The sequence below is a fragment of the Nannospalax galili genome, unplaced genomic scaffold (assembly GCF_000622305.1).
Source record: "Nannospalax galili isolate Female #2095 unplaced genomic scaffold, S.galili_v1.0 scaffold368, whole genome shotgun sequence".
NCBI lineage: Eukaryota > Metazoa > Chordata > Mammalia > Rodentia > Spalacidae > Nannospalax > Nannospalax galili.
Genome location: NW_008359963.1, coordinates 1,935,812 through 1,956,550, shown reverse-complemented (window position 1 = coordinate 1,956,550; position 20,739 = coordinate 1,935,812). Strand labels below are relative to the sequence as shown.

At 45.1% G+C, this 20,739-nt stretch overlaps 1 protein-coding gene across 1 annotated transcript in view; it reads right to left on the bottom strand.

Moving 5' to 3' along the window:
- Window positions 1–20,739, bottom strand: part of Capn8 (calpain 8) — a 70,858-nt gene that overhangs the window by 27,316 nt on the left and 22,803 nt on the right. Inside the window, exons 3-8 of the mRNA XM_008823743.3 lie at window positions 6,805–6,923; window positions 6,197–6,330; window positions 5,104–5,272; window positions 4,315–4,398; window positions 1,919–2,004; window positions 268–342 (exon numbers count right to left, since the gene is read on the bottom strand). Of these exons, the coding sequence (XP_008821965.1) occupies window positions 268–342; window positions 1,919–2,004; window positions 4,315–4,398; window positions 5,104–5,272; window positions 6,197–6,330; window positions 6,805–6,923 (667 nt within the window). The remainder of the gene's footprint in view (window positions 1–267; window positions 343–1,918; window positions 2,005–4,314; window positions 4,399–5,103; window positions 5,273–6,196; window positions 6,331–6,804; window positions 6,924–20,739) is intronic.

Below are 20,739 nucleotides of genomic sequence, written 5' to 3'. Positions count from 1 at the left end.
AAAAAAAACAGAAGTATTGTTTTGGTCTCATGAAAGGCAGATGGGCTACTGGCCAAGCCACACTGAGGCCCTGAGAACTTGGTTCCAATGCCATAGATACGTGAGAAAAGAGGTAAAATCATACTAGGGCAAACAGAGGTAGATGACTAAAAGTTCCTGTGCTGGGAACCATGTCACATTCCTGGGAAACCTAGAGACTGGCCTACCTGTGTCCCTTGGAGCAGACTGACCACTAAGCGGACACCCCTTCAGCAAACAGCCTCTCACCAGAACTCCCCATCCTCTGCTTTCTTGTCCAGCTCTTCCTTCTTCCTGGGGTCTATGTAATTCCATTCAGGGGCACTGTGGGGAAAAAAATGAATCAGAGGTGTTCATTCCTGAGAGACAAGCTGTTTACTGCAGCTAACTGTCCCCCAGAGGGTCACACGTGGGATGCCACCCATCAAGAAAAGCAGCAGCTGCCAAGGCAGGCTGGATCTGGTGTGGGGCACTGTATCCTTTGAGGGGTGGATGGCAAGGATATGGGTGCCTGCAGATGGCCTGGGCACACAGTGGAAACACGATGTTCTTACTCTAATTTTCACTCTCTGGGTGAGTTTTACATTCCAATTAAGACTCACAAACCTCTGACTGCAGGATGAGGGGTTCTGTCACAAGAAAGACACACTCCAGTACCCATTAGTAATCTGGCATGCCCGTCTTCTATCAGTCTGGGGTGAATTACTCTAAGAAGGCCCAACAAGCTCTGGGTACATGGACACTGTCCACTTCCAAACTTGAAACTTTGATTATCAGACCCAGTTTCACAGCAATCTCCCTGAAGTAATGTTACCCTGAGGTGTCCTGCTGCTAGTCTTTCCTCTGGCAGTACCCATGTGCTTTGTTCAAATGCCACCTATGAATATCTGACTTTTATAGTGTTAGGTTTTCCTGAAATACATGTACAGTGTCTAGATAACTGAGCAGTGTTAGCATCAATCTGAAAAACAAACAAAACCCTTCCCTAAGCACTTTCAGCAAAACCCTATCTCCTCCCTCCCTAGCCTAGAGGACACCCAAGCTCAGCCTCTCCCTGCACCTGGTTTCTAAGATCCTGGGGACTGACAGAAGGGTTCTCAAGGCTTCATCGAAATATTCATTTAATCAGTACTGAATCTCATAATGTGCTTGAAAGATTGGGAGATAGGATTGCAAATTCTAGATCTAACTAATCTCTCGCTTGGTTTCTTTTCTGCAAACTTAAGCAATAGCAAACCATAACTAGGCACTGGACTGAGCTGCCTCAGAGCTCCAGGGCCCTCCATCTCCAACTGCTAGTTTTTCAATAACCAGTCTGTCTCTGGCTGGCAGAGGGCACCAGGAACATGGATTCCAGAGCACAGGTGTCCCAAGACTTCCCTTCCTCCAACAACTTCCCCTTACCAGTGGACAGGCTGCCCAAGTCTTGTCCCTTTAACCAGCGATCAATAATACCTATCTGGTTATGAACTCATGAGGTAAGCAATGCCTGCATTCATTGCTGCCTAAGGGGGCCATGACTCCCAGGATTGCTGCTTCCTTTTGACATTAAGAGGAGTGGTATTTGTGGAATGGAAATACTAGATTGTGAGTGGCTAGTTTGACCTTGTGGCATCTTGTGTAGTAGGTAGAAAACAGGTAAACCTTCATTACTAGGCAAAATTCCATGGAGTTACCAAATTTTCAAATGCCAAAGCAGAAACCCCTAAGCAATGACTACAGCTGAGTTGTTTCTATCTGCTTTTCCCATCCCAGAGCCATGTCTTTCCCGGGCAGGCTGTGTAATCTACAGACTAAGTGCTGCAGAACCCAATAAGCAGTGGGGCGCCTTACAGCACATGTTAACTGACACCTTTCTACAGCGGGAGGTGAGGACTGAGGAAAGGAAAGAGGCACCTACTCATCACTCCAGGCTCCCGACCACTCCACTTCACCCCATGGGTTCCTGAGTCTGATCAGCTTCTCTGGACAGCCTCGGAAATCCACCTGCAAGTTCCACACACAGAAAGCAACTGAACTGCCAGGCTACAGCCACATGGAGCACCCAAAATTTCAAATGTCTACAAACCACACCTTTATTTTCTTTCCATGCATGTTTTCAAGCTTTGACTTTTTTCAAATCTCATTTGAATGAATGAAAAGTGTTTTGTCTACCACTAAACAATGTTATAGCTGCTTTAACTTAGATTTGGATTTTATAGTTGACTAAGTTGGACCTTGTTCTTAATACCTGAGACATTGTCAGAATAAATGCCTTCCAAACAATGCAATAACCTGGAAGTTAACATCTACTGATGACTTACTACTGGGCTAGGCACCATGCTAAGCGTTTCAAATGCACTATTGCCTTCTTTAAACCTCACAATTCTATGGACTGAGTACTGTTATTTTTACCTTTATTTTTGCCCAGAGAAGAGAGCTCGGAGGAGCTCAGCTACCCAAGATTACCTAGTTAGTTCTTCTATAGTTATTTCCTCTACACTGAAATATTATGTCTTTGAAAGAAGCTCACAAGACTCAGCAAGTAAAGTTACAAGGCCCAGGAGGTTCCTGAAAGTTACAAGATTCACAAGGCTCCTCCCCAAGGTCACAAAGGCAGTAAACAATTACACAGGAGAATAGACTTTAGTGGCTTCTACCTGCTTGTCTGCAAGGAGCACCGGGGAAGTAGCTTTTGTGGGTCATTAGTCATGCTGGGGTGCGCTTTTGGTGATGCAGTTGCCCTTGAATCCATGTTCCTGTAACCCCTCACCCACATTCCTATAAGTAACTCCAGTAAATTTACTGATTCTCTAAGATAGACTTGGGTAGAATCGTTCCTTTGAGCTGTCTTTGGTGCCCTGTCTGGAGTAAATAGATATTAGTTCACATCTCCCCTGGAAAAGTCATACAACACAATCATTAGTATATGGCAGATGCGGGGTGAGAAACTAGGCTGAGTGTCTCCAAAGCCTAAACTTGAAAATCCACACATAGAGTCCTGTGTGGTTTAAATATAGCTTGTCCTCTCCAAAATTCATGGTAAAATTTGACGACTACTCTGATGGGGTTTGGAGGTAGAGTTTTCAAGACATGATTAGATGATGAGATGGGATCAAAGTGTTAACAGGACTGGGTTCATTCTCATGATGTAAATTCTTATTCTCTCAGAACAGGATTAGAGTGTGGGTTATAAAGAAAACCCAGCCCAGCTTGCTGGTCTCTCTTCTGAATGTGGCCACTTATTCTTCCAGTGCCTGCCAAGTTATGAGCAGCATGGAGCCTTCTTGAAGCTACCTAATCTTAGACCTTACACCCTCTAGATCCATGAGATAAATAAGCCTCTTTATTTTATAAATCTCCCAGTCTCTGGTATTGTGTTATTGTAATATAAAATGGACTAAGATACTACCTCAGTTTAGTGAACACTTAAGTATAAGCCCCCATGTACCCCTGCATTTTCAGAAACATGGTCTCTGTGTCTCCATCATCTTCATCTCCATCAGGCACTAACCCAAAGTTTCCTCATACATATTCAACTCATATTTATGGTATTGACTTGATTTTTAAAAATACATTCAAGAAAGAGAGAGGCATGCAACGAGTGTACTTGTTGTAATAACCAGCAAGATCCAGAATACTCGCGACACGTCTCTTTTGGCATTGGCCATTGGGAAACCCAAAGCAAAATTGTCTTATCAGTTATAGCATTGTTTTTAGCTTAAACTGGTGTGTTTCACTTAGTTGAGGTCTGGTTGTGTCTATGTTCTTCATTGTAATCCAAGTCCTTCATATTCTTTTTGCAAGTAGAATATGGGGATGAAATCACAAAAGTTATCAGCCATGCTTTCTACTGGGGTAAGAGAATGGGGCAGCCTATGTGCCGTCTCACTATTGAATACCATCCTCAACACTGGAGTAGGAATTTATCTTTTTCCTTTTAGGGAATCCTATACATTTGTACTGCTTTACCTACATGAACACTTCTCTTGGACAATGTGTATAATCTAACTGACAGTCACTATAACTTGTTTGACCACACCTCAGAAAAGAGCTTGAATTTGATTAGAACTCAGAGAACTGAAGTGTTAAAGTGGCTACAATGTCCCTCTCCAAGAAGCTAAGAGTCAGAGCGTCCCTGTAGTGAGCATGAGCTAGCTACACATCTGTCCAGGGCTCTGTGCAATCCAGAGAGACCCATCCTAAGCAGCAAAAAGCAGCTCAGAAGCCCTCAGTAGTCATCTCCCGTCTTCTTCTTGGGGTGCCAAGATTTGTGGCAATGGCAGTTCATAATACCCTCCCACTGCTCCATCCTACCTCTTCCACTCCAGTGACAGAGTACGCATGACTCTTAACCAGGTTCTGTCTGGTGATGGCTTCTGTTTCAGCTGCACTGGAGACCTGGGTAGAAGAGAAAGTCCACTCAGGGTGATTGATCCTGACCTGTTTAGGGCCAGCCCTACATTGTTTCCTGAAAACATACCACACAACCAGGGGTCACCAGGGTGGGAAGAGTGTAGGGGCAGCAATGACCCACAAGGAAAGAGACCCATCTCCAGGCAATGCCCTTTAATAAACCAGGAAGGTTCTGAGTGGCTGTCAAGCCTGAATTATGACTCTGAGAACAGCACCGTGTTCCCTCAGGAAGACTACCCATTAGGACAGCAAGAGAGGAAGAGAGAGCCTCTGACTGCCAAGACCACATTTGCATTCCACATAGCCAACCCTCCTGTCAGGGCTCCACCCTCCTCCATTTTCTTCAGGGATCTCCAAGTCCATCAAATATTGACAACTATTATATTTGTTTGAATTCCAAGATTATTTAGCAAAAAGAAGATAGCAAAGGTAGAGCCTAGATCCAGGAAGCAAGGCTGTATTCTAGGGGCAGGTCTAGCAGGACCAAAGAAGTTCCAATATTTAGAAGATGAAATATTATAGTGTGACTAACCCCCATTCCTATCCACTCATTACCAGCTCCTATATGCTGTGGACCAATATGTCACCAAGTTTTCCCATTAAGTCCCAATCTGCTTGCCCAGAGCTTTCCAAGTTCTCTCTCCCAAGTCCTACCTCTCCCCTCCCAGAGGGAGAAGTCTCCAAGCTTACATCAATGGAGCAGCCAAGCAGAGACCCTGCACGGAGGGCTTTCCGGATAATGTGGTATAGATTTGCTGGTGACTTCTTCAGGTCATAAAATTCAGAGATGCCACCCGTGAAATCCTCAAATCCCTCAATTGTGGAGCCGCCAGTGAGAGCCTCATAGGAACCATTGAGTCTGTTGGGAAAGAAAGAAAACGTGCACCATCAGTAGCCATTAGCAACCCCAAATGAGGGCTGGGGAAAGGGACAATGTCAGGACATGGGCTGGAGATCAAGGAAAGCCTTTAGCTAACTTTGATAAGGAGCCTAGAACATCCATAGTTAACTATTTCAGACAGCAAGCTCAGTATTTTACTGGGAACAGATTTCAGATGCCTTCTCTCCAGGCCTTCCACTCCCTTTCAAAGTCAAGGGTAACCCTCCCAGAGTTGGCCCTGGGTGCTTGGGTTTCTGAGGATTCTGGGCACAGAGAGGAATGAGGAACCTTCCCTCAAAGCTGAGAGGCATCTTTGCTAAGGATTTTTCTAAGAACATAATTGGAAATACACTGGAGTGGCAGAAAACAGTGCCCAGAAACAAGACTAGTTCAAAGAACCCAAAAGAAGTCTTTGACCATCGAATGACTGTCAGGAGAATGGCACCCAAGAAATGGGCAGAAACTCTGTTGAGTTTGGAGTATAAGAACATTTATTTTATTCTTCACGAGCTTTCTTTTAAGTATTCATTCTGCCCTAAGTTCTTTTCTCAGGCTTTGAGAAAAGAAAAAGTTAACAACCAGAAAGGCATTCATGAGACAGAGCTGAGACTTTTTTAAAAGAGGATTTTACTTACTGATTTTTACAATAGTGGAGCTTGAACCAGGGCCTTGGGCATGCTAGGCAAGCATTCTACCCCTGAGCTACATGCCAGCCCCAGAACTGAGATCTTAAACTCTCAGTCCACATGTCCAATTCTCTTTATTTCTGAAGGATGCTTTCTGTCCAGCCTGTAGATGTCTGGGTGCTGGGAAAGACTTAGCCATGACACCCTGAGGGGGAGGCCCAGATGAGAGCCTTCAGAGAGGCTCTGAGGTCTGCTGACTTCTCGGTGCCCCACTTACTTGGCATAGGCTTTCTCCAGCAGAGCACTCCAAAATTCATTGCCTTCTTCTGAGTGTAGGAAGAGGAGCTGTCCATCCTTGGTGGGCAGCCTGTCATCAATCACCACCTCCACCCATTCTCCGTACTGCCAGAACTGTGGGTGGGAAAACACAGCACTTGTCACCCGCAGGAGCAAAGGATGCTCCTTTGCTGGCCCTCAGTGTGGGGGGGGTCCTCTGTGCTGCCACTGAGCAAGTCTCCAGCCTTTGTGAACCATAAGCTCCTTAAGAGCAGGATCTATGTGTCACTTATCCACATACAAGAGATGTCGCATGAACCAGGAAACCTCTGGTCTTTCTCTGAGTCTGTGGCATCACCCAGGGGTCAAGTGGGTGACCCAGACTCCCAACTCCCGGTCTTCAGTCCAGAGTGATTTCCTCATGGCCCCAAGGCCTAGAGGAGGAGGAGAGGGGATGGACATAAAGATGATCAGAAATGGTTCTCAAATGAAGTGCACCTGCAAAGGTTGTCACATGCCAGTAACTTGCTCTCCCTCAGAGTTTCTGACTCCGAAGTAAGACCTAAGATATGGAAAGTAGTGACAGAGGTCGTGAAGAAGGCCCGATACCTGAAAATGGAAGATGCCTGCATAGTTCTTCTGGAAGCTCTGGTCTCTAGGAACCACTCGGTAAAGCAGCTTTTCATTCAAGGTGAGGGAGGCAATGGCTGCCAGAAGCCAGCAGTCACCTGCAGAGCATCGGAGGGGACACAGACCGGTCAGCCAAGGCCCTTACTGACCTAGTTACTCTAGAGTTCATATCTGTTTTAGACTGCTCTTGATGCTATAACAAAATTCTTGAGGCCGAGTTATGTATAAAGAATAGAAATTTCTTTATCATGGTTCTAGACGCCAAAAAGGAGCTACTCTGTACTTACAAGCTGAGGTCTTGCTGAGTTTGTATGACAGAAAAGTGAAAGGGCTAAAGGGCCTAGCTATTTCTCTCACTCATTTATAAGAGCACTGATGTTATTTAGAAAGGTAGAGCCCTAGTGACATAACCACTCCTAAGGCCCCACCTCTTAATATGATCACATTGGGTCTTAAGGTTCAGCGTGTGAAGTTTGGAAGGACACAGTCAGGAGCACCACACCATCTCTCCTAAGTCAGGTAGTTAGGTTCTTCTTATGTGCACAGAGCACCTGGGGCCGCACTGGCAGGTTTTACGAGGGTATAGAAACTCTCCGTTCCTTTCTACTGCTGTGCCTCTCTTGCATGCTGACCATCTCACAGTTCCTACACTCCCAAGGAGTAGAGTGGAAATGCAAGAAAGAGAAAGGGGAACAAAAACTTCTCCCCTTGTTCCCTTCATTGGAAACTGATAAATTTGGTTTCAAGAAACATTGAAACTGTATATCCAGCCTATAGTGTATGCATGAGAGTGAGTAAGGGAATGCTCCTTATGGCCTTGGATAACAGGGAGGTGACTTCATGTGTGGTCTGTATAGAGTATGCTGGCCCTTTTATGTTTCAGAGTTCACCATGAAAGCCTTAATGCCTCATTGCTTAAAACGCCCTTGAGATATTGATTAACATTAAATCATCATAATTTGAAGCAGAAGAAATACAAGTCAAGAGGTTAAAGTCAAAGGTTAAAAATCCTGGGGCTTGGTGTTGGTGATGGTCACTTTGGATATTCAAGCATGTTTAGAAGCAAATAGAAAGCTCCCTTCTGTGTGAATCAGATTTCCTAGCCCATGCCCTGAAAGCCATCTCCTGAGACAGTGATGCTCTTAGTAACATCCTCCAATAATGAATCACGGGCACTGGACGCTATTTGCTTTCCTCCTTGGGCGGAGGAGGGGACTACCATCTTGGGAATTATATAATCTTGCTCATCCATGGGTGTGTTCATGATACTGCAGTGTCTGAGGGTGCAGGGTCCCTCCCCCAGATCATGTAAAGGAATGTGTCATCCTCCTTGGGCGGAGGAGGGGACTACCATCTTGGGAATTATATAATCTTGCTCACATCCATGGGTGTGTTCATGATACTGCAGTGTCTGAGGGTGCGGGGTCCCTCCCCCAGATCATGTAAAGGAATGTGTCATCTTACTGCATAATCCTGTCTCTTTCCAGCTTCCCTACAGATCCCTGGCCCTAGGAGTCTAGGCTTTGGTGAAGACGTCATTGTTTCTTTTAGTTCTAAAGCCTTCCTGTGTGCCCCAACCTTCATAACTTCCCACATCCAAACTATGAACCTCTGGACCTTGGCCAAAGAAACCTCTTTCTGCAGTGACATCAATACGTAAACTGCATAACTGGTCGAAGTGTTGAGAATGAGTGACTACTGAGCGTTCGGCCCTAAATGTGGCATCTGTGCCAACCCCACCCCTAGGCTTGGGAAACATAGTGGAAGAAAGCGGAGAAAGAATGCAAGGGCCAGAGGAGGGGAGGATTGCTGTGAAACGCTGTCTTCTGGACACGACAGGACCATCACGCCCATGAACTCACTGCAGCTGTGGTCACCTGCACACCATCAGGACAATAAGATGGTCAACATTCCACAGGCAGCACTAATTGAATTCAGTGTGTTAGAGGAAAAAGGAGACGACATGAAGATGAGAAAGGAATGTGTTGGGGGAAAATGGGAGGGAGGAGTTTGTGTAGATGTGATCAAAAGACATTGTATACAAGCATAAAACTGTCCAAAGCAAAGAGAAGACATTCAGTAAAATAAATAATCGGAACCTTTCCTATTTCATTTCAGAGGAAGCATTTCAAAGGCTGTCCAAGATCTTTATCTAACTGTTGTTTCTCCTATCTAAACCCTGGGGCTACAGCTCCTTTCACAGCCCAGGAGTGAACAAACTGGGCTTTTCACACTCAGATTGCTTGAGCAAGTAGTCAGTAAACTATGACCCAGGACCCATCTCTGAGGGTCTGCCGCCATCAGCAAAAGCTGTATCACCCCTCGCCTTTCTCAAAAAAGAGGCTCATGATTTCATCCCAAATGTGCTTCCCTTCAAAGTTCCTCTTGGGATGACAGGCATTCACTCTCTTGCTCAAAACACTCTAGATACTTGTTTGAGGGGTCTGCCTTAAAACCTGTGGCACTTGGGCTAGGGGAGGGAGGGGAGGGAAGAAGGGAAGGGAAGAAAAGGGAAGCTGAGAAATATCTCAATAGACAGACTTCTCTCCAGCCACCTTCCAACCCCATTCATCTTGGGGTAGCATCCTTCCTCATAAGCCTAAGTTTTCTTTTCCAATGATGTATGCCACAATTGGCTGCCAGAGACTTTGTACCTACTGTCCTTTTTCCCTTCCACCTAGGAAGTCCACAAGAAGGGAAGGGAAGAAAAGGGAAGCTGAGAAATATCTCAATAGACAGACTTCTCTCCAGCCACCTTCCAACCCCATTCATCTTGGGGTAGCATCCTTCCTCATAAGCCTAAGTTTTCTTTTCCAATGATGTATGCCACAATTGGCTGCCAGAGACTTTGTACCTACTGTCCTTTTTCCCTTCCACCTAGGAAGTCCACAGTATGCCTGGAGCCTCAGAGCCATCTCACAAATGCAAGGCTACAGAATGGGATGAACGTCCACACACTTGGGAGAGCAGAACAGAAGCACAGTGTGTGCCTGAGTTTCTAAGAACATGACTGACAGCGACACCAGCCCAGGCCTTACACCTCCAGGCTCCTTGTTACAAAAGAAGTACCAGCTCCTCCCCGCTGCTGTTTAAACCACTACAGTTAGGTCCAATGGTACTTGTAGTCAAGATTTTCCTGGTACAATGAGAATGATTATAAAGTGATTAGTATGCCTCATAAATTGATCCTGAAAAACAACATCCACTAAAGGAGTTCTTAAAAATACTGGGATTAGGGGCTGGAGAGATGATTCAGTGGTTAAGAGCACTGGCTGCTCTTGCAGAGGACTCGGGTTTGAATCCCAGCGCCCACTTGGCAGCTAACAATCATCTATAACTCAGTTCCAGGGGATCTGATGGCCTCTTCTGTCCTCCACAGGCACTGAATGACACAGATGCACTTACATCTATGCAGGCATAACAGTCATACACATAAAAATAAATAAATAATAAAAAATATTTGGATTAGGGATAGTTGAAATACATAGATTATTCCATGCACTGGGCTAACTGTCCCCTGGGGTTACTGGTTGGGGATGTCTGTCTGGTCTCCACAGAGTGTCGTGGCATCTGGAGGTGCAGAGAGTAAGGATTTGTATATGGAGCTCGACTGACTGAAACAAGGAGGAGGGAAGATTGAGAAAGTCTTAAGTGCTTGTTATGCCCCAACAAGCATGGATATGCTTCTCAGGACATGAATGATGCTCTTGTAAGGGACTGTGATGGTTTTAATTGTCATCTCGACACAATCCAGAATTGTCTGGGAAGAGAGTCTCAGTGAAGGATGTCTGGATAAGGTTGGCCTGTGAACATGTCTGTTGCCTTGATGCTGTCAGCCAATGTGGAAAGACCCAGCCTAAAAGTGGAAAGCACCATTCACTAGAGCAGAGCATAGGCATGCATGCATCCATCCTCTCTCTGTTCTTGACTGTGGATGTGACTCGCTGCCTTGAGTTTCTGCCTTGACATCCCACAATGATGAACTGCAACCTGAAACTGTAAGGTAAGTAAACCCTTTCACCCTTAAAGTTGAGTTTCTCAGGACATTTTATCACAGCAACAGGAAATGAAACTAAGACAGAGACAGGCGACATATGTATCACCATCCATTTCCTCTTACTGTAACAGAATACTTGAGACTAGGTAATTTATAAAGAAAAGGACTACCACTAGCTCATAGGTCTGAAGGATTGGAAGTCTAAGAGCATGGAACCAGAGAAAGTCTCATGGGATTAAGTAGAAGGGCAAGTGAGCACATAAAGAACAAAGGGGAGAGGACCAGCGTCCTGCCATGGCTAGCCCATTCTCTAGACAAAGGCACCAGTCGCTCCTGATGATCTCAGCACTTGAGAGATTGCCACCTCCCAAAGCCAGCACACTGTAAGAGTCGGGGTGGGGGCAAACCCTATCCAAACTATTTGAAAGAATCATTGTGAGCCAAGATGTGAGACAGACAGACAGACAGACAGGCAGGCAGAGACAGAAAGAGACGAAGAGACAGAACTATAAGCAGAACAATATTCATATTGTCAAGAAGAGGGAGAGAACAAAGACAAACTGGGGGATGAGGCATCTGGGGTTCCCCTGGCCCAGCTGAGTAGGACTAACTGATGAGACTGAAGTGCAGAAACTGTCCTCTCTATCAAAGACAGAGAATGAACTAGAGGGCCCTTTGTGCATGGCAGGCAGGAGCAGCTCTGAACAGAAGTGGATCCACTAGAGGGTGCCCTACGGAAAGCCTTTCCCTGTAGCATGGCCTCCCTGAAGCAAACTGAACCGCAAAGGCCTGAAGAAGCTTAGGAAGGAGTAGGCTTCATTTGGACCATAAAGGGCCAGGTATCCAAGGACCCACGCTAACCAGGTGAATACATCCCTTGAGTGGGAATTTGAAGACCCCAAGACCTTCTGTCATCATTGGTTAAGGAAGAACTTTGTCTTTCAAGATAAAAGGATACCCACCCAGGCTATCCTTCGGGAATTAATGAAAACAGAGGCTCAACAGAGATGTATAGCTGACTGTTTACAGCTTAGGGTTTCATGAAGAAGGTGAGTAGGAATAAGAAATCCCAACCAAGTGTCGCCCAAGTTCTCTTATGGTTTCTTGCTCCTGGTGGGGGGGGTGTTACTTTTTGAAACGACAAAAGTAAAAGAGATTTCTCCAGTATTTTCAGATGAAGGGGTTCAATCCCCATAATGGGACTAGGAAGGAGGAAACAGGCATGAATCTTGTTTCTGCCTTTCACTATAGCTGTGTGGAGCCAGGAAAGACACAGCACCTCCCTGAGCCTGGGCTCATCATCTCTCCATTAGGAGGAGTACTAAGACCCACTGTGATGGGTATTATGCAATCAAATGGGATCTGTTAACAGCTAGAGCACAGTATGTTACCATAAAACTATAGTTCATTCAATTAGAATTCCCATAGGAAAAAAAGGATGCTGAGAAGGAACAGCTAGTAGGGCAAGGGTAAGAGGAAAAACTGTCACAGTGTGGCATTCTGGAAACCAAAGGAAGAGGCATGAAGTAAAACAGGGAAGCAACAGACAGATTCTGAACATACATTTGAGAAGACCAAAGCACTGAGAACTGACCGTGTGGAGTTCCCTGGTGACTATAACAGGGACATTTGCACTTGTCTACATTTCTGTATGTACAGTTGCTTGGGAGACTGGGGTAGGACTGCTTAAGCCTAGTCTGGGCAATATAGTGAGATCCTGTCTCAAAAAACAAGCAAACAAACAAGTAATAAGAGCCTGCGTGTCTGTATACCCAGTGTTATCATAAGCTGTAGGCAGCAAGAAACCAAGGTTAAGGGAATTTCCCAAATACCAGGGATGGAGATCCTTCTAGGAGGCAGGGAGAAGAGAAGGAGAGAAAAAAATGAACATTGAACTCCAGCAGTGGTCCCTCTCTCACCATGGGGAAGTGCAGTGACAGGAGTGGAAATGATACTAAGGCTCCAGACTATACAATGAAACCTCTGCACCTGAGGCTCAGGAACGATCATGGAAAAAGGGAGGAAAGATTGTAAGAGCCAGAGGGACAAACTACCCACTGCTAGTTAATGCATTCGAGACTTGATGTTTTCTCCAGGGACTAGTTCCCTAGTTCCTAAGTGGGCATCCCCAAACACAGGTACATATGAGCACCAATAAATGGACTCAGTGCATTATATATAATATATTTATAAATGTCAGGTTCAATTCCTAGGACCCATATGAGGGCCATGAACTGTTCTTAATTCCAAGGGGATGTCATGATGACTAGGTTGAGGGCAGGTCAGCCCCACTGCCGAGGCTGTGGCTCAGGGCTCAGGCACTGGATGAACAATGTGATGTTTGGTGCACATGAGGGGAATCCAAAGCCCTTTTCTGACCTGCGCAGCACTGCACGACACAGGTGCACTCACATACATGCAGGCAGTACCCTCATACACATAAAATAAAAATAATAAATAAAATATTTAAAAAATAATCAAAGAAGAGAGCAAAAAATTATGAGGGAGAGGGGCATAGAAGGTATTGGATGGGTCCTGGGAGGAATGAAAGTAATATAGATACAATGCTCATGTATGAAACTCTCAAAAAGTAAAAATAAATAAATAAAAAACTTTAAAGAATTTTTTTCAAACGGCCCCAGATGGTTTGAAGAATAAGCCCACACAGAAAGTCCTTATGCCCTGTCTCTGACTCAGCAATCTAGGAGCAGTGTAAAAAAGGTAACATGCAGTGTTGAGGAAGAGACACTGGCAAAAGATGTCATGATGACTAGGTTGAGGGCAGGAAGGAGGGCAGGTCAGCCCCACCACAGAGGCTGTGGCTCAGGACTCAGGCACTGGATGAACAATGTGATGTTTGGTGCACATGAGCACTCAGATGGGGCTCAGTCAGGTCTGCTGGGCACTGTTGAACCAGGAAAGGAGACTACATAATACACCTGTCATATCTTTGAGAGGTCAGCAAGGACCCAGAGGACAGCACCAGGCTACACAAATCCAGCCCATCCTTCTTCATTGCCAAGATATTTTGGGCTTTCTAATAGCCAGCTACCATCTTGGGGAGCAACAAGACTTTAAGAAGTGAGAACTTATTCAGTTCCATTCATGATGCCATAATAAAATACTATCTGCTAGGTGGCTTATAAACAATAGAAATCTATTCTACACAGTTCTGGAGGCTAGAAGTCTAAGACAAAAGTACTGGCTGACTCAGTGTCTTTTGATAGCCCTCTTCCTGGCTTATAAATGGAGATTTCTTACTGTGTGCTGACATGGTGAAAGAGGCAAGGGAGTCCTCCAGAGTCTGTTCTGTGAGGGCACTAACCCCATTTATAAGGGCCCCACCCTCATGACCTAATCACCTCTGCATCTTCACCTGCTAACACTAACACATTGGATGTTGAGATTTAATGTGAATTTTAGAGGGACAGAAAACATACACTATACAGTAGCTCTTTCAGAGAGGAACTGAAGGAGAAATATTTATCCAAGAGACAAGAGCCTAAAGCAGGCAGAGGCATGATAGCTCTGATTGGCTAGTTTCTGCTCCCTTCACGCCCACTCACTGCCACTAGAAATCGGGGCTCCCCACCAGCTGGAAATAGTTGATAAAAAGAATGCCTCTCTGATTATACATCTGAATGTGAAGAAAGATTTTGACCCTGTTAACAAATGCTTCTTTTTTAAATATAAATCCATCTTCAATATTTTATCACAGCTGAGGCACCCTTTGCCTGCTCCTCCTCCTAAGACTACTTAAAATATTTTTACACATAGGGCACTAATTGAGCTCTGCATTTCACTGCCGAGCAATCACAGAAGCCACCTTCCTCCCTCCTGTTGACGAACACGCCTTTTCAAGCCCACAACATTTAATTCACGCCATTTTGGCTGCATTAAAACACACATGTGCTTTTGGCTCCTCTTGCTCTGTTGACAATTCCATCTCTGCCTGGACTGGAAGCTGGTTGGAGACAGATGGTGGTCTTCATGCTCCTACAGACCCCAGCACAAAATACTAGATGAATTTCCTTCAGGATGAATCTGTCAGAAGCGATTTAAACATGCACACTTTGACTAGCATCAAGGAAGTCTTAAGATTAAGCCCATTTTGTAGTTGGAATCTTAAACAGAGAAAGACAAGTTACCATGTATTAATGCTGTGTACGACAAAAATCCAGGCTTAGAACTTAGAGCTACTCTCTTAGTGAATAAAGTTCCTGTAGTAGATGTGTAACGAGATAGAACAGGACTTCTCAACCTGAGCACAGTTGACATTTTGGGATAGACAATCTTTTTCATTATGGAGGCTGTCCTACATGACATGGATGTTCAACAGTGTCCCTAACTTGTACCTGCTAGGTGCCAGATACAGCTAATGTCCTGTGTGACCACCAAAAATGTGTCTGGATATTGCCAAATGTCCCTTAGGTGGCAGGAAGGGTATCAGAGAGAGAGAGAGAGAGAGAGAGAGAGAGAGAGAGCATCCACAGTATAATCATGTTTAGGAAAACTTCCCTACACTGGAAGGAGGGTAAACAAAATGATTTCTCTTAAGTCTACGGCTCTAAACCATTGCTTAGGATTATAAATGTCACTAGAGGTGATTCTCATGGTATATCTTAGACTGTCACCATTGGAGTTTTCTGAGCCCCACTTTCTGCTTCCCTTGCTTTTTCTAATATCTGCTTTCTCTGGTTAAATTATAGCAGTCCAAGGAAGTCCCTGCCCTGCTCCGACTGGGCTTCCACACTAGCAATGGGTCATATCTCATCCAGCTTCTGATACCCACTTCTCTGAAAACTCCTGGTTCATGGTGATTGTTAGAGTCCAGGTCTGCAGACGACCCTCTCCCAGTGTAAAAAACCTCACAGAACAGGCCATGAGGGCCCCCTTGCAAAACAGGAACTGGCCAGACAGCTCCATTTAGAGCTGTCTCAGAACAAAGCTGTTCCCCAGATAATTTTGGAAGAAAAACAGGTCCCTGCACCCAGACCCAATGATGTAAGAGCTGTCTCAGTTCAAGCTACTTCCCTTGAAACTGTAAAGATTACTTTTGCCACCTTCCACATTCCCCAGCCCCCCTATAAGAACTTCCTCAGCAGTCAGAGGCTGCTGGTTGCCTTTCTCTCCCCAGCTGAGCTGCCAGCCACCAGAATCCTAAGAAATCAACTTTGCTTTACCGGAGTCCTCCTATGTTTCCTGTGGCTATTCCCTCCCAGCTTTTATCTAACAGTGATCACTCAGGTCTACCTGGATTTTGGAGTGCGGCCTCTTGGCCTCCAGCAGGCCCTTCAAGCAATGTAATTGTACTGTTCTTTGCTCCCTCCAAACAGTAGAAATGTTAGCCCTCATTCTTGTGAACAGAGACAAAACTAGGCATTTCTGAACCTAGGAGATACCAGCTGAACTGGGTCTCTCAGGTTCCCAACCTGCAGGCCTGGGCCCTTCTCTGTGGTCACCCTTTACCTATGCCCTCTCCCCAGGTCAGCCCTCATGTCGCCTGACTCCAGCTCCGCCCCAGCCTGTGGCATCTCTAGGACTTGTATCAACTCTGAAATGATTGTCACCTGATCCCCATGCCACATCACCATCTGGCAATCATATCTGTGCATTTTTGCCAGGGGACAGGTAGCAAAAGGACCAGGATGTGAATTAAACCAACCAAGTTCCCATCCTAAGCACCACCTCCATTTAAATTTCAGTCCTCTTGGGACCATTTAGCATATCTCCCTCATCTTGTACCAACCTCCGACGTCCCTCAGAAAACATCTCCTGGGGGTTCTCCCTTTAGGCTTAAGGGATCACTGTTGTATGTTGTCATCATGTGTGGGACAGTTTGCAGGACACAGGGACAAGAGCTGCAGAGGACATGAGCCCTGCCCATGAGAAGCCTGCAAGCTTGGAAGAGTAGATACAGCACAGACTTTGGACTCAATCCCATAGATTGGCTGATTTTCACTTCCTGAATGATCTGCATCAGACCCTCAGATTTTTATCTATAAAATACATATGTACCTCACATCTTATTGGACAGGGTCAATTGATACTGAGCTAAAAAGGGACTGGTTTGTAAGAGGAGAAATTTTTAGAGCAAGAGAGAATGAGTGAGCGAGTAAGACAGAAAGACATCTATCTATCTGAGAAGATATATATTATATATGATATAAATGAAAAAGAATATGCATTCATTTACAAGGTCCACATCATGACAGACTAGATATATGATGGGACCCCCGAAGACTGCAATAGAACTGAATAATTCCCATCATCTAGTAACATTGTAATCATTGTATGCCCTAATGCAACCCACTACTCAAGTGTCTGTGATGAGGTTGGTGTAAACTTACTACTCTGACAGGTCTATGAAAGGCTAGCACATGTAATTATACACAAAATATAGTGCCCTGATAATGATAACAGGTGACTATGTTACTGATTTGTGTATTTGCTATGCTATAATTTTATCAACAGAGTGTATTCCTACTTACAGAAAAGAATGCATTGTAAACAGAATCCCATATTCCCCTGGCTGCAGCCTCACACTTCCTCCATTTACCACATCTCCGAATGGCATCAAGAGAGCACATTAAGGGACTACCTGCACCATTTGGTTTGTGAGTACATGCTACAATGTTGGCATATTAGCAGATGTCTCAGAATTTGCCTCTATCTTTAAGTGGTGCTTATGACTGTCTGTCTCTAGTTGGGTAGAGAGGACATCAAGACATAGAAAATACAGAATATACACAAGCTGCATGTCACAGCAGGCATGCTATTTTGGGAGCCTTGTTGAGTGTCTTGATTATCATTCCCCTATGGGTGAGCCAGCATCTTTCTCCCTGACCCTGTCCGCCAGTATAACTTCAAGGAAGGAAGATGGGGGCGGCGCGGACCACAGAGTGGCGGACTTCAAATCCCCAGAGCAAATGAGGCAACCGGATGGACTGAATGGACTCTGTGTTCACCACAGAGGACCGAGAGCCTCTTGACTTCCTCCTCAACTGGAACTCAGAGAAAACCAGCATGGAGAGGAGTCCTGCACCAACCCATGCAGCGCCCCAGGGTTTAAAAAAAAGTGATAAGCCTCAACTAGACAGAGATGACCAGCTGGCTCTCCAGAAGCCCTTCAGCTTCTCTACCGCATCAAGAGGAAAAGGAGAGGCGACCACTGTGTAATGCCAGCAGGGAACACCAGCAGAAGTCCCCATGGCAGGATTCAGGCTACCCACACCTTACCAGGCAACTTGTCAAACATCCAGTGCCATCTTGGATTGAGAGAGAGAAGGACAGAGGAATGAATGACTTCACAGTCACCCCAAAGGGACAAAGTTATGCTGGGAAGACTGAACTATTGAATTGTCCAGCATGGTGGCACAAGCCTTTAATCCTAGCACTCAGGAGACAGAGGCAGGTAGATGTCTGTGAGATGAGGCCAGCCTGGTCTACATAATGAGTTCTAAAACAGCTGGGCCACAGGAAGACCCTGTCTCAAAAAAAAAAAAAAGTCTTTGAACTATTGAATTGGACAAAATTATAAAACAGATTTAGCTTCCTGCTTCCCTGGGCAGAGCTCCTGAGGAAGATCAAAGCAGTTTTAGATCTCAGATGTGTTCTGTGCCAAGTCCAGGGACTAGGGGAGCTCACTAGAGATGCACTCGTGTAACTTTAGTAAAGTCTCCCTCAGTCGGCAACCACTTCTCTAAGCTCAAAATGCAAAGTTCCTTGGCCCCCTGAATCAAGAGCAAATCAGGACTTATAGTGCCTCTTGAAATCATGGTATGTGGGGAGTGAGGAGTGGTGTGTCTGCCAGCACCTGAGGCTCTCTTTACCCTCCCTCAAAGTGACAACACAGAGATAGACATGCTCCCTAGACGGTCACACTCATACTGCAAGCCTCAGCCCCTCAGTGGGGCTTTGCTCTGCCCTAAGTGAGTCAACTTGTCACCAAACACCTGCTGAGTCAGGCTCAAAGCCCATTCCCTTCAGTTTCTGTCAGTCTGCAAACATCTTGTGGCTCAATGGACTTTGCACATCTGAAAATCACCCACACACCATAAACCCTATTAAAGTGCATTTTAAATGGGGAATCCAATGGTTCCTGGAAAGAGTGGGTTCCTACAAAATGAAGATGAAGAAAAGATAGTTCTAGGCTCAGCCCTTCACCATCCGAAGTTTCCCTGAACTTACTTAGGCTACACTTTTCCTGCTAGAGAACAGAAGACGGTCCACTTGCAGATAAGTAAAGCTGAGGCCCTGAGCAGTCAAGTGACCTCCCAAGGTGAAACAGTGTTCTGCCAGATGAGACGGCTGCCTTCCCCATACCCTGTAGAGCCATGAAGAAACTGAAATATGATTCTATTGAAATACATGCCTTATACTTCTGTGCCAGGGGAACAAGAGATTGCAGGAATGGCCTCCTCCTCTCCTCCCACACACACACTTCTCAGCCTTCCACCTCACCTCTACTTTCCATTTGTTTCCAAACACACCCTCTCCCCACCCCTTATTAACACTGAGCTCACCCTCTGACCTACCTCATATAATAGCAGCTACTTACACAGCTGTAACATAAAATAGTCACTACTTCTTAGACTTGTTAGGAAGATAAGAATGAGGTAAGCTGTGTAAAGTATCTAGCTTGATGCCTGACACATAGAAAGCCCTCAATAAACCTCCCCATTATTTCCCATTATCACCCAACAATTACCCCAACACAGAAGCCCAAACAAATGAATCAGCAGGCACTTACTGAGCATCTACTACCTATAAGGAAACGAAAAGTATAGTGATGGTTGGAGGTTGCTGGGGTCTGCCCTAAGTCACCCAAGTTTGGTACAGGAAGCAAAGTTGCAGATTTGCTCCCATACGCCCCCACCGACCCCTGCCCAGACCTCCTCTCACGAACATCACCACCACTGCTTTTTCCATTGCTCAGTTGGGAGCCATTTTGAGTCCTTTTCCATCATTTGCCCCATATGCAACTGTTTCCAATGCTTTTGAGTTTAGTCCTAAATCCTTCCCACTGGCACTCTATGGGCGCTTTTTCTTCCAAATCGCCATCATTTGGGAGCTTTAATTAGGATGTCGTGGAAAGAAGCAAAAATTACCATGACACAAAAATACGCAGTCAAATGTCCATTCCCACTTAATACTTATAACTCTCCTAACTACCAACCACACCAGCATGCCTGCAGCTACAAGGCCAATTAGTACAAAGTGACTGTTAGGGTTTGCATCTCCTTAAAAAAAAAAAAAATCACTCGGAAACAGAACTAGTTACCCTCATAAAAAGAGTTGACAGAACTCACCATGTTTGCCCTTCTGCCATCTGTCATGTGAGGAAATGTCATCAGCCCTTCTAAAGAACATAGCAACAAAACAACCTCTCCCAAGCGGAGACACCAAACCTATAGCACCATGACTCAGCCATCAGAACTGGGAGAGATAATTTCTGTGATTTATGTATTAACCAGTCTGTGGTATTTTGTTACAGTAACACAGATAGATAATAACACTGAATGCTTTGCTACATTTGCCAGATTTGATAAAATTGATGGAAGTGATGAAGATTTGCTTCAGTGTCATTGGCCAGAACAGCGGAAGAAGAGAAACTGAGGCAGCCCCAGGCAGGATGGGTATTAGAGAAGGGAATAGCCTGAGCACTGAGGGATGAAAAGTCTTGAAATAACTCATGGAGTCATGAATGCTTTCATGATCTGCTTTGACTGTAGGAGCGGGACACCAGGAGTGCTGTGTCCTTTTGTCTTGTAATATTTTCAGAATGACTGACTCCTCCTTTGTTCTAAAAGCCAGCCTAAAGCTGCAGTTACTATGTAAGTATGCTGAACTCTAAGAAAATGTTTCCTAATCTTGTATCATTTATCAAAGTAATAGCTAAGCACACTTTGTTCTTT